Source organism: Amblyraja radiata, chromosome 9, assembly GCF_010909765.2.
Source record: "Amblyraja radiata isolate CabotCenter1 chromosome 9, sAmbRad1.1.pri, whole genome shotgun sequence".
NCBI classification, from domain to species: domain Eukaryota; kingdom Metazoa; phylum Chordata; class Chondrichthyes; order Rajiformes; family Rajidae; genus Amblyraja; species Amblyraja radiata.
The window spans coordinates 56,520,425-56,532,851 of record NC_045964.1 but is presented as its reverse complement, the minus strand read 5'-3'; the positions used below and the strand labels follow the sequence as shown (position 1 = coordinate 56,532,851).

Below are 12,427 nucleotides of genomic sequence, written 5' to 3'. Positions count from 1 at the left end.
TCATGTACCGGCCTCAACTACCTCCTCTGAAGAAGGGTCTCGACCCGAAACGTCAACCATTCCTTCCCTCAGAGATGCGGCCTGTCCCGCTGAGTTACTCCAGCATTTTGTGTCTATCTTCAAGTACCTCCTTGTTCCATATACCCACCGCCCTCTGCGTAAAAACGTTTATCCCTCAGGGCACACGGTGGCGCAGCGGCACAGTCGCTGGCTCACAGCGCCAGAGACCCGGGTTCGATCTCGACGACGGGTGCTGTCTGTACAGATTTTGTACGTTCTCTCTGTGACCGCGTGGGTTTTCTTCGGGTACTCCTGTTTCCTCCCACACTCCAAAGACGTGCAGGTTTGTAGGTTAATTGGCTTTTGTAAAAATTGTAAATAGTCCCTGGTGTGTGAAGGATAGTGTTAGTGTGCGAGGATCGCTGGTAGGCACGGACTCGGTGGGCCGAAGGGCCTGTTTCTGCACGGTATCTATAAACTAAACTAAAAACTAAAAGATACCTAATACAGGTACATGGTTAGGATTGGTTTAGAGGGTTATGGGCCAGGGGCGTATAGAATCATGAGAGGAATAGATCGGGTAGATGCACAGAGTCTCTTGCCCAGAGTAGGGGAATTGAGGACCAGAGGACATAGGTTCAAGGTGAAGGGGAAAAGATTTAATCGGAATTTAAGGGGTAACGTTTTCACACAAAGGGTGGTGGGTGTATGGAACAAGTTGCTAGAAGGAGGTAGTTGAGGCTGGGACTGTCCCATCATTTAAGAAACAGTTAGACAGGTACATGGATCGGGCAGGTTTGGAGGGATATGGACCAAGCGCGGGCAGGAGGGACTAGTGTTGATGGGACATGTTGGCCGGTGTGGGCGAGGGAGGAGAGGAGAGTGGAGAGGAGGCGGGGAGGGGAGGGGAGGAGAGAGGAGGAGAGGGGAGGGGAAGAGGGTGGGAGGAGAGGAGAGGAGAGAGGAGGGGAGGAGAAAGGGGAGAGAGGAGAGGAGGAGAGAGGAGAAGAGCGGAGGGGAGGAGAGGAGAGAGGAGGGGGAGGAGAGATGGGGAGAGAGGAGGGTAAGAGAGGATGGAGGAGGGTAGGGTAGGAGAGAGGCCCATGCTCGTCCGCTGAAAACGGGGAGGCTGATTCCTGGGTTCAATATTTGGATGTGGAGAAAACACTTAACTCGCCGCTTGCCCGGGATAGGGGCTGAGAGAGGAGGGGGGAGAGGAGAGAGGAGGGGAGGGGAAGGGAGAGGAGAGGAGGAGAGGGGTGGGGAGAAGAGGGGAGTGGAGGTGCGAGGAGGAGAGGAGAGAGGAGAGAGGAGGGAAGGAGAGAGGGGAGGGAAGAGGAGGAGAGAGGAGGGGAGGAGAGAGGAAGAGAGAGGAGGAGAGAATATGAGAGAGGAGGAAAGGGGAGGGGCCAGGAGAGGAGGGGAGGAGAGAAGGGGAGATGGGAGGAGAGAGAGGGAGGGGAGGGGATGGAAGGCGAGAGGGGGGGGGAGTGGGAGGATATAAAGACACGCTGAGCAGGGAGCAGGGTATCACACACACACACACACACACACACACCCACACACACACACACGCACACACACACACACACACACACACACACACACACACACACACACAGACAGGTCTGAGCCGGACCTCCCGGGGCAGGAGCTTCCATCTTTCGCCGCTTTGTGAGACGACGCGAGAGAGGGTGAGGACCGGGAGCGAGAACATCGAGCGGCGCCTCGACACTGTGAGAGGTGAGAAGCAGTTTGTGGAATCAAGCTACTGCAGCTGCCGATCAACACAAGACACAGAGTGCTGGAGTCACTCAGCGGGACGGGCAGCATCTGTGGGGAACGTGGACAGGTCGAATGTTTTGGGTCGCCTTTACCCTCTTCCAGCCCCCCCCCCCCCGCACCCCCCCACCCCCCCCCCCCACACACACACACACTCCATACAATATGTGTGAAGAAGGGTCCCGACCCTTCCAATAGTTGGTGCCCTGAAACAAAGGGGCACAGGGTTAAAGTGAGAGGGGGGAAGATTTAAGAGGGACCTCAGGAATTATTTTTTTCACCCAGAGAGTAGTCGGTATCAGGAACGAGCTGCCAGAGGAAGCTACAGGAGAGAAAATAGTTACTTCTCGTAAAAGACACTTGGACAGAATGGGGAGAAGGCAGGACCGGGGTACTGATTGTGGATGATCCGCCATGATCACATTGAATGGGCGGTACTGGCTCGAAGGACCGAATGGCCTCCTCCTGCACCAGTTGTGTTGCAGCAAGTAAGAATGTAATTGCTCCATCTGGGACATATGAGAGTAAAACACTCTTCACTCTTGACTATTCACTATCACGGTGGCGCAGCGGTAGAGTTGCTGCCTCACAGCGAAAATGCAACTTTTTTTCAGGTTCTTACCTTCCCGGAGTTGTGATCAATTTTCGGATCACATTCTCCGGGCTCTGCCGCCTACCATCGCTGGAGCTGGAGGCCTCCTCGGACTATCGTGAGCCCCACCGCGGGGCGCGGACTTAACATCGGAGCGGATCCCTTGCCTGGGATCGCGACCACCGCGACCACAGCGGACTTTACCATCAAGGACTCGCAGTCTCGGGTGAGGCCGAGTCGGGAGCTCCAACGTCGCGGAAGGTTCACCAGCCCCGACGCGAGGTTCGATCGCCCGGCGCGGGGGAGCTGACATCCCCCCGATGCAGGAGCTGATCGCCTCGACACGGAGGGCCCGAACACCGCCGGCTACGGGAGTTAAGATCATTCCGTCAACGGACTCTCGAGGCCCACGGCCGAGGAAGAACTAAGGGAAGGACTTGAATTTCATTTCGCCCTCCATCACAGTGAGGAATGTGTAGGAGTCACTGTGGTGGATGTTCATGTTAAAATGTGTTTTTGAGTGATCTGTTGCTTTAAATTGTATGACTGACCTTACCAATGAAATTCCTCGCATGTTGCAAAACATACTTGGCGAATAAACTCTGATTCTGATTCTGATTCTGATTTTTGATATGTGGATAGGAAAGGTTTAGCGAAATCTGCACCAAATGCAGGCACACGGTACTCGCCAACTCTGGGTCACCTATTCATGTCTCCAGAGCATGTCATGTCAACGCCACCTATCCATGTTCTCCACAGATGCTGCCTGACCCGCTGAGTTACTCCAGCACTGTCTTTTTCTGAGACGGTGTTTGGTGGCATTGACACTGGGAGGGGAGGAGGGGGGACATCGCTCAGACACCCCTGGAGTCTCGCATGAACGGTAGGGTGGGGGTATCCCTCTCCCTCCCCGCTTTGCACCCCGCACGGAAACCTTGGGCGGGGCGCAAAGTCTCCAGAGGTTTCCGTTCAGGTTTCCTAAGTGGGACAGGGGCATTTCTCTGCGGGTCGGGCAGCGTGTGGTCCACATCCCTCCAAACCTATCTTAACTGTTTCTTAAACATCGGGATAGTCCCAGCCTCAACTACCTCCTCTGGCAGCTTGTTCCATACACCCACCACCCACTGTGTGGAAAAAGTCATCCCTCGGATTCCTATTACATCTTTTCCCCTTCACCTTGAACATATGTCCTCTGCGATTTTTTCGGCGACTGCCGGCATCATATCAGTGTCGCCAAAAGATTTTGATCGTTTCAACAAAAAAGATGTTGCTACACTTGAAACAACACCGCGCGAGAGGCTGGGACTGTCCCATCGTTTAAGAAACAGTTGGACAGGTACATGGATAGGACAGGTTTGGCGGGTTGTGGACCAAGTGCAGGCAGGTGCGTCTAGTGTAGCTGGGACATTGTTGGCCGGTGTGGGCTAGTTGGGCTGAAGGGCCTGTTTCCACACTGTATCACGCCGTGACTCAGTGACGATGATGTTATGACCCTATGCCAGTGTGATTCTATGACTCCATAACTCAGTGACTATTCCCTGCCCTCAGGTTTGCCATCCATCTCCGACAAGCGATGGCGTCTCTCAACCTCAGCGCGGCCCTGAACGTCAGCAACTCCACCTCGTGTCCGGAGGGTGAGTTCTGGGGCTGGCTCTACACCTTCCTGCCCGCCTACATCATGGTGGTGTGCGTGTCCGGCCTGCTGGGCAACATCTTTGTGTTGCTGGTGCTCTGCCTGCACAAGAACCGCTGCACGGTGCCCGAGATCTACCTGGTCAACCTGGCGGGTGCCGACCTCCTCCTGCTCACCTGCCTCCCCTTCTGGGCGCTCAACATCGCCCAGCGCTTCGCCTGGCCCTTTGGAGAGCTGCTGTGCCGCTGCGTCAACCTGGCCATCTACATGAACCTGTGGAGCAGCATCTACTTCCTGGTGATGGTCAGCGTGGACCGCTACCTGGCCCTGGTCAAGGTCCTCAACCCCGGCCGCATCCGCACCCGTTCCTGTGCCAAAATCAACTGTTGCCTCATCTGGGTCTTCAGCCTGGTGATGAGCAGCCCTGCCTTCATGTTCCGCCGGGTGGTCCATGTGCCCCAGCTCAACATCTCCGCCTGCCTCCTCAAGTATCCCGGCCCGACCTGGCAGCGCATCTCGGAGATCGTCTTCCTGGTGGCCGTCTTCCTCATCCCCGTCCTGGCCCTCACCTTCTTCACCACCAGGATCCTGGGCGCGCTGAGGAACGACCGGATGCAGGTCTTCAAGCAGGTCCGCAAGGAGAGCAGGGCGGCCACTCTCATCCTGGTGGTGCTCCTGGCCTTCCTGATCTGCTGGGTCCCCTTCCAGGTCTTCCGAGTCCTAAACCTCTTCTACGAGGCCGAGATGCTGAGGGGATGCGGGTGGGCGAACGCTCTGGCCAACGGCAACATGGTGGCCACCTTCCTGGGCTGCACCAACAGCTGCATCAACCCCGTGCTCTATGTCATGGTGGGCCGGCAGTTCCGCAACAAAGCCAGGGAGCTCTACTCCCAGTTCGTCGCCAGGCGCCAGTCACAACCCACCCTCAGGGACTCCTCCGTGACCCACAACACCCCCATCTCCACGCTGGAGAGAAGATCGCCGCTGCACATAACACAACGGTGAAAGGCATGGATAGAGTGGATGTGGAGAGGATGTTTCCACTGGTGGGAGAGAGAGTGTAGGACCAGAGGTCACAAGAGCCTCAGAATTAAAGGGCGCTCTTTTAGAAAGGAGCCGAGGGGGAACTTCTTCAGGCAGAGGGTGGTGAATGTGTAGAAATCATTGTAGATCAAACAGTATTGCTGAAGGTAACCAGTCCCATATCTCTGCAGGCGTCATAGCCTAAAAGTGGAATAACATTGCTGTGAACCACATAGAATGGCAACCTGTGTGTTTGATCCCCTAGGTGGCACCGTAGCTCCACATTACCCACCGTATCCACCTCGCTTCCCCCGATTGTAGAAGAATAACATTGGTGGGTTTTAATAGCTCTGTGTTCCTCAGGCCATTGAACTGTTCCCGAGCAGAATATTGCTTATTTTTTATTTTTGATCATATCAGAAGTGGGATGATGTTTGATCAACTCCTTGCCACAGAGGGCTGTGGAGGCCAAGTCAGTGGATATTTTTAAGGCGGACATATATATACAAATTCTTGATTAGAACGGGTGTGAAGGGTTACGGGGAGAAGGCAGGAAAATGGGATTAGGAGGCAGAGATCAGCAATGGCTGTATTGGACTCGATGGGCCGAATGGCCTAATTCTACTCCTATGATTCTGGACAGCCACAACCGTCAAGGTGGAAATGTCAAACTCAATGAGGCCAGAGGGAGAATGTTTAAAGGAGGCGGTCACGGTGGCGCAGCGGTAGAGTTGCTGCCTTGCAGCGAATGCAGCGCCGGAGACCGGGTTCGATCCTGACTACGGGTGCTGTCTGTACGGAGTTTTACGTTCTCCCCGTGACCTGCGTGGGTTTTCTCCGAGATCTTCAGTTTCCTCCCACACTCCAAAGACGTACAGGTTTTGTGGGTTAATTGGCTTGGTGTAAGTGTATAATTGTCCCTAGTGGGTGTAGGATAGTGTTGATGTGCGGGGATCGCTGGTCGGCACGGACCCGGTGGGTCGAAGGGCCTGTTTCCCACGCTGCATCTCTAAACTAAACTAAGATGTGGGGGCAAGTGTATTACACACCTGGAGGGTGGTGGGTGCCTGGAACGCGCTGCCAGGGGTGGTGGTGGAGGCAGATACGATAGTGGCATTCAAGAGGCTTTTAGTTGGATACGCAGGGAATGGAGGGGTATGGATCACGTTCAGATAGAGGAGATTAGTTTTAACCCAGCATTATGTGCAGCCCGGACATTGTGGGTCGAAGGGCCTGTTCCTGTGCTGTACTGTTCTATGTTCCAAGTGAGGACCCGCCTTAACACCCGCCAGGGCTAGCACAGTGGCACAGCGGTAGAGTCGCTGCCTCACAGCGCCAGTGACCCAGGTTCGATCCTGACTACGGGTGCTGTCTCTGTAGAGTTTGCACGTTCTTCCTGTGACCGCGTGGGTTGCCTCCGGGTGCTCCGGTTTCATCCCACATCCAAAAGACGTGCGGGTTTGTAGGTTAATTGCCCCTCAGTAAATTGCCCCCTAGTGTGCAGGGAATGGATGAGAAAGTGGGATAACACAGAACTGGTGTGAACAGGGAAATATTCAGATATGAAATAGACTTTTGTGGAGCATTGTAGAGAAGGAGGAATTCCAGAGTTTGTTTCATTGAGTTTAGTTTATTGTCACGTCCACCAAGGTACAATGAAAAGCATTTTGTTGCGTGCTCTCCTGTCAGCGGAAAGACTATACATGATGACAATCAAGCCGTCCACACTGTACAGATACAGGATAAAGGGGAATACATTCAGTGCAAGATAAAGCCCAGTAAAGTCCGATTAAAGATGTCCGAGGATCTCCAGTGAGGTGGTTGGTAATTCTAGACCACTCTCTAGTTGGTGATAGGATGCTTCAGTTGCCTGATAACAGCCGGGAAGAAACCGTCCCTGAATCTGGAGGTGTGCGTTTTCACACTTCTGTACCTCTTGCCTGATGGGAGAAGGAGTGGCCTGGGTGCGACTGGTCCTTGATTGTGCTGTTGGCCTTGCCGGGGCAGCGTGAGGTGTAGATGGAGTCAATGGAAGAGACGTTGGTTTGGGATTGAGGCAAATTAAGGAATTCTTAAGGGTTTAGACAGGCTAAATGCAGGAAAAAAATGTTCCCGTGTTGGGGGAGTCCAGAACCAGGGGTCACAGTGTAAGAATAAGGGGTTGGCCATTTAGGACGGAGATGAGGAAAACCTTTTTCACCCAGAGAGTTGTGAATCTGTGGAGTTCTCTGCCACAGAAGGCCGTGGAGGCCAATTCACCGGATGTATTCAGGAGAGAGTTGGATAGTTGGCTCTTAGGGCTAATGGAATCAAGGGATATGGGGAGAAGGCAGGAACGGGGTACTGATTGAGGATGATCAGCCATGATTATATTGAATGGCGGTGCTGGCTCGAAGGGCCGAATGGCCTACTCCTGCACCTATTGTCTATCTTTCTATGTTTACCTGGTCACCATGTAATGTAACGTTGTAACTGCCAGTGTTGAGTTGATCTGATGCACTTAAATCATGTCGTAACCAATCAAATGGAAAATGTGTTGTACGATGATATCACTTACGTTATCATAAGCTAATAAATGTAATGATTGTTCCTCTGCTCTTCCTCCCGCGCTTTTGAGGACCGACTAAAATAAACTTTGTTTACCCTGAAGTGTGCGTGGGGTCCTTTGGGAATTGGGGGCGGTGACATTAAACACTGAAGGAACACAAGGAGATTTAGAGCATGCTGTCGAGTTGCATCACAGCTTGGTTTAGGAGCAGCCCAAGACAATATGCAATGGGTTTGGATATAAGGAACTGCAGAGGCCGGTTTGTACTGAAAAACGGATAACATAGAACTAGTGAGAACGGGTGATCCATGGTCGGTTGTAGAGTCATAGAATGATACAACGTGGAAACAGGCCCTTCGGCCCAACTTGCCCGCACTGGCCAACATGTCCCAGCTACACTCGACCCACCTGCCTGCGCTTGGCCCATATCCCTCCAAACCTGTCCTATCCAGCTATCTTTCGAACTGTTTCTTAAACAATAGGATCCAGTCCCAGCCTCAACTACCTCCTCTGGCAGCTCGTTCCATACACCCACCACCCTCTGTGTGAAAAGGTTACCCTTCAGATTCAATAGACAATAAGTGCAGGAGTAGGCCATTCGGCCCTTCAAGACAGCACCACCGTTCAATATGATCATGGCTGATCATCCACAATCAGTACCCCGTTCCTGCCTTCTACTCATATCCCCTGACTCTGCTATCTTTAAGAGCCCTATCTAGCTCTCTCTTGAAAGCATCCAGAGAACCGGCCTCCACCGCCCTCTGATACAGACTCACCACTCTCTGTGAGAAAAAGTGCTTCCTCGTCTCCGTTCTAAATGGCTTACCCCTTATTCTTAAATCCATGTATAGTCTTTCCGCTGACTGGTCAGCATGCAACGAAAGCTTTTCACTGTACCTTGGTACACTTGACAATAAACTGAAGTGAACTAACAGACGTCCAGTTGACATCCAGCCTTCTTCCTACAAGAGCCTGTCTCTGTTCCACAGTGGAACCTTTGCATCATGTGATCAGTTACAGGAAAGGCTACGTGTTGGAGCTTCCTGCTAAGGAGTCTAGAACTGGTGGTAACGCCTGTCAGAGATGACCCGCAGGATATCCAGCTTTAATCCGTCCGCTATTTGCGTTTGGTCATCGAGTCACAAAGCATGGAAACAGGCCCTTCGGCCCCACTTGGCGGCGCCAACCCAGATGCTCCATCTACACTAGTCCCACCTGCCTGCGTTTGGCCCATATCACCCTAAACCCGACTGATCCGTTTATCTGTCCAAATGTCTTTGAAACTTTGTCATGTACCGGCCTCAACTACCTCCTCTGAAGAAGGGTCTCGACCCGAAACGTCAACCATTCCTTCCCTCAGAGATGCGGCCTGTCCCGCTGAGTTACTCCAGCATTTTGTGTCTATCTTCAAGTACCTCCTTGTTCCATATACCCACCGCCCTCTGCGTAAAAACGTGTTGCCTCATCTGGGTCTTCAGCCTGGTGATGAGCAGCCCTGCCTTCATGTTCCGCGGGTGGTCACATGTGCCCCAGCTCAACATCTCCGCCTGCCTCCTCAAGTATCCCGACCCGACTGGCAGCGCAACTCGGAGATCGGCTTCCTGGTGGCCGTCTTCCTCATCCCCGTCCTGGCCCTCACCTTCTTCACCACCAGGATCCTGGGCGCGCTGAGGAACGACCGGATGCAGGTCTTCAAGCAGGTCCGCAAGGAGAGCAGGGCGGCCACTCTCATCCTGGTGGTGCTCCTGGCCTTCCTGATCTGCTGGGTCCCCTTCCAGGTCCTCCGAGTCCTAACCCTCTTCTACGAGGCCGAGATGCTGAGGGGATGCGGGTGGGCGAACGCTCTGGCCAACGGCAACATGATGGCCACCACCTGGGCTGCACCAACAGCTGCATCAACCCCGTGCTCTATGTCATGGTGGGCCGGCAGTTCCGCAACAAAGCCAGGGAGCTCTACTCCCAGTCCGTCGCCAGGCGCCAGTCACAACCCACCCTCAGGGACTCCTCCGTGACCCACAACACCCCCATCTCCACGCTGGAGAGAAGAAGGCCGCTGCACATAACACAACGGTGAAAGGCATGGATAGAGTGGATGTGGAGAGGATGTTTCCACTGGTGGGAGAGAGAGTCTAGGACCAGAGGTCACAAGAGCCTCAGAATTAAAGGGCGCTCTTTTAGAAAGGAGGCGAGGGGGAACTTCTTCAGGCAGAGGGTGGTGAATGTGTAGAAATCATTGTAGATCAAACAGTATTGTTGAAGGTAACCAGTCCCATATCTCTGCAGGCGTCATAGCCTAAAAGTGAATAACATTGCTGTGGACCACATAGAATGGCAACCTGTGTGTTTGATCCCCTAGGTGGCACCGTAGCTCCACATTACCCACCGTATCCACCTCGCTTCCCCCGATTGTAGAAGAATAACATTGGTGGGTTTTATTAGCTCTGTGTTCCTCAGGCCATTGAACTGTTCCCGAGCAGAATATTGCTTATTTTTTATTTTTGATCATATCAGAAGTGGGATGATGTTTGATCAACTCCTTGCCACAGAGGGCTGTGGAGGCCAAGTCAGTGGATATTTTTAAGGCGGACATATATATACAAATTCTTGATTAGAACGGTGTCAAGGGTTACGGGGAGAAGGCAGGAAAATGGGATTAGGAGGCAGAGATTCAGCAATGATTGAATGGCTGTATTGGACTCGATGGGCCGAATGTCCTAATTCTACTCCTATGATTCTGGACAGCCACAACCGTCAAGGTGGAAATGTCAAACTCAATGAGGCCAGAGGGAGAATGCTTAAAGGAGGCGGTCACGGTGGCGCAGCGGTAGAGTTGCTGCCTTGCAGCGAATGCAGCGCCGGAGACCAGGGTTCGATCCTGACTACGGGTGCTGTCTGTACGGAGTTTTACGTTCTCCCCTTGACCTGCGTGGGTTTTCTCCGAGATCTTCAGATACGATAGTGGAATTCAAGAGGCTTTTAGTGGTACGCATGGAATGGAGGGGTATGGATCACGTTCAGACAGATGAGATTAGTTTTAACCCAGCATTATGTGCAGTCCGGACATTGTGGGCCGAAGGGCCTGTTCCTGTGCTGTACTGTTCTATGTTCCATGTGAGGACCCGCCTTAACACCCGCCAGGGCTAGCACAGTGGCACAGCGGTAGAGTCGCTGCCTCACAGCGCCTGAGACCCGGGTTCGATCCTGACTACGGGTGCTGTCTCTGTAGAGTTTGCACGTTCTTCCTGTGACCGCGTGGGTTGCCTCCGGGTGCTCCGGTTTCATCCCACATCCAAAAGACGTGCGGGTTTGTAGGTTAATTGCCCCTCAGTAAATTGCCCCCTAGTGTGCAGGGAGTGGATGAGAAAGTGGGATAACACAGAACTGGTGTGAACAGGGAAATATTCAGATATGAAATAGACTTTTGTGGAGCATTGTAGAGAAGGAGGAATTCCAGAGTTTGTTTCATTGTGTTTAGTTTATTGTCACGTCCACCAAGGTACAATGAAAAGCATTTTGTTGCGTGCTCTCCTGTCAGCGGAAAGACTATACATGATGACAATCAAGCCGTCCACACTGTACAGATACAGGATAAAGGGGAATACATTCAGTGCAAGATAAAGCCCAGTAAAGTCCGATTAAAGATCGTCCGAGGATCTCCAGTGAGGTGGTTGGTAATTCTAGACCACTCTCTAGTTGCTGATAGGATGCTTCAGTTGCCTGATAACAGCCGGGAAGAAACCGTCCCTGAATCTGGAGGTGTGCGTTTTCACACTTCTGTACCTCTTGCCTGATGAGAGAAGGAGTGGCTTGGGTGCGACTGGTCCTTGATTGTGCTGTTGGCCTTGCCGAGGCAGCGTGAGGTGTAGATGGAGTCAATGGAAGAGACGTTGGTTTGGGATTGAGGCAAATTAAGGAATTCTTAAAGGTTTAGACAGGCTAAATGCAGGAAAAAAATGTTCCCGTGTTGGGGGAGTCCAGAACCAGGGGTCACAGTGTAAGAATAAGGGGTTGGCCATTTAGGACGGAGATGAAGAAAATCTTTTTCACCCAGAGAGTTGTGAATCTGTGGAGTTCTCTGCCACAGAAGGCAGTGGAGGCTAATTCACTGGATGTATTCAAGAGAGAGTTGGATATAGCTCTTAGGGCTAATGGAATCAAGGGTTATGGGGAGAAGGCAGGAACGGGGTACTGATTGAGGATGATCAGCCATGATCATATTGAATGGCGGTGCTGGCTCGAAGGGCCGAATGGCCTACTCCTGCACCCATTGTCTATCTATGTTTACCTGGTCACCATGTAATGTAATGTTGTAACTGCCAGTGTTGAGTTGATCTGATGCACTTAAATCATGTCGTAACCAATCAAATGGAAAATGTGTTGTACGATGATATCACTTACGTTATCATAAGCTAATAAATGTAATGATTGTTCCTCTGCTCTTCCTCCCGCGCTTTTGAGGACCGACTAAAATAAACTTTGTTTACCCTGAAGTGTGCGTGGGGTTCTTTGGGAATTGGGGGCGGTGACATTAAACACTGAAGGAACACAAGGAGATTTAGAGCATGCTGTCGAGTTGCATCACAGCTTGGTTTAGGAGCAGCCGAAGACAATATGCAATGGATTTAGATATAAGGAGCTGCAGAGGCCGGTTTGTACTGAAAAACGGATAACATAGAACTAGTGTGAACGGGTGATCAATGGTCGGTTGTAGAGTCATAGAATGATACAACGTGGAAACAGGCCCTTCGGCCCAACTTGCCCGCACTGGCCAACATGTCCCAGCTACACTCGACCCACCTGCCTGCGCTTGGCCCATATCCCTCCAAACCTGTCCTATCCAGCTATCTTT

At 52.3% G+C, this 12,427-nt stretch overlaps 1 protein-coding gene across 1 annotated transcript; it reads left to right on the top strand.

Annotated features, from left to right (window-relative positions):
- Positions 1 to 1,623: 1,623 nt before the first annotated feature.
- On the top strand, positions 1,624 to 5,241 carry LOC116977161 (B2 bradykinin receptor-like). Its single transcript, XM_033027522.1, has 2 exons — positions 1,624 to 1,743; positions 3,923 to 5,241. The coding sequence occupies exon 2, from the start codon at positions 3,948 to 3,950 to the stop codon at positions 5,010 to 5,012; it is 1,065 nt and encodes a 354-aa protein (XP_032883413.1). The 5' UTR covers positions 1,624 to 1,743; positions 3,923 to 3,947; the 3' UTR covers positions 5,013 to 5,241.
- The last annotated feature ends 7,186 nt before the right edge of the window (positions 5,242 to 12,427 follow it).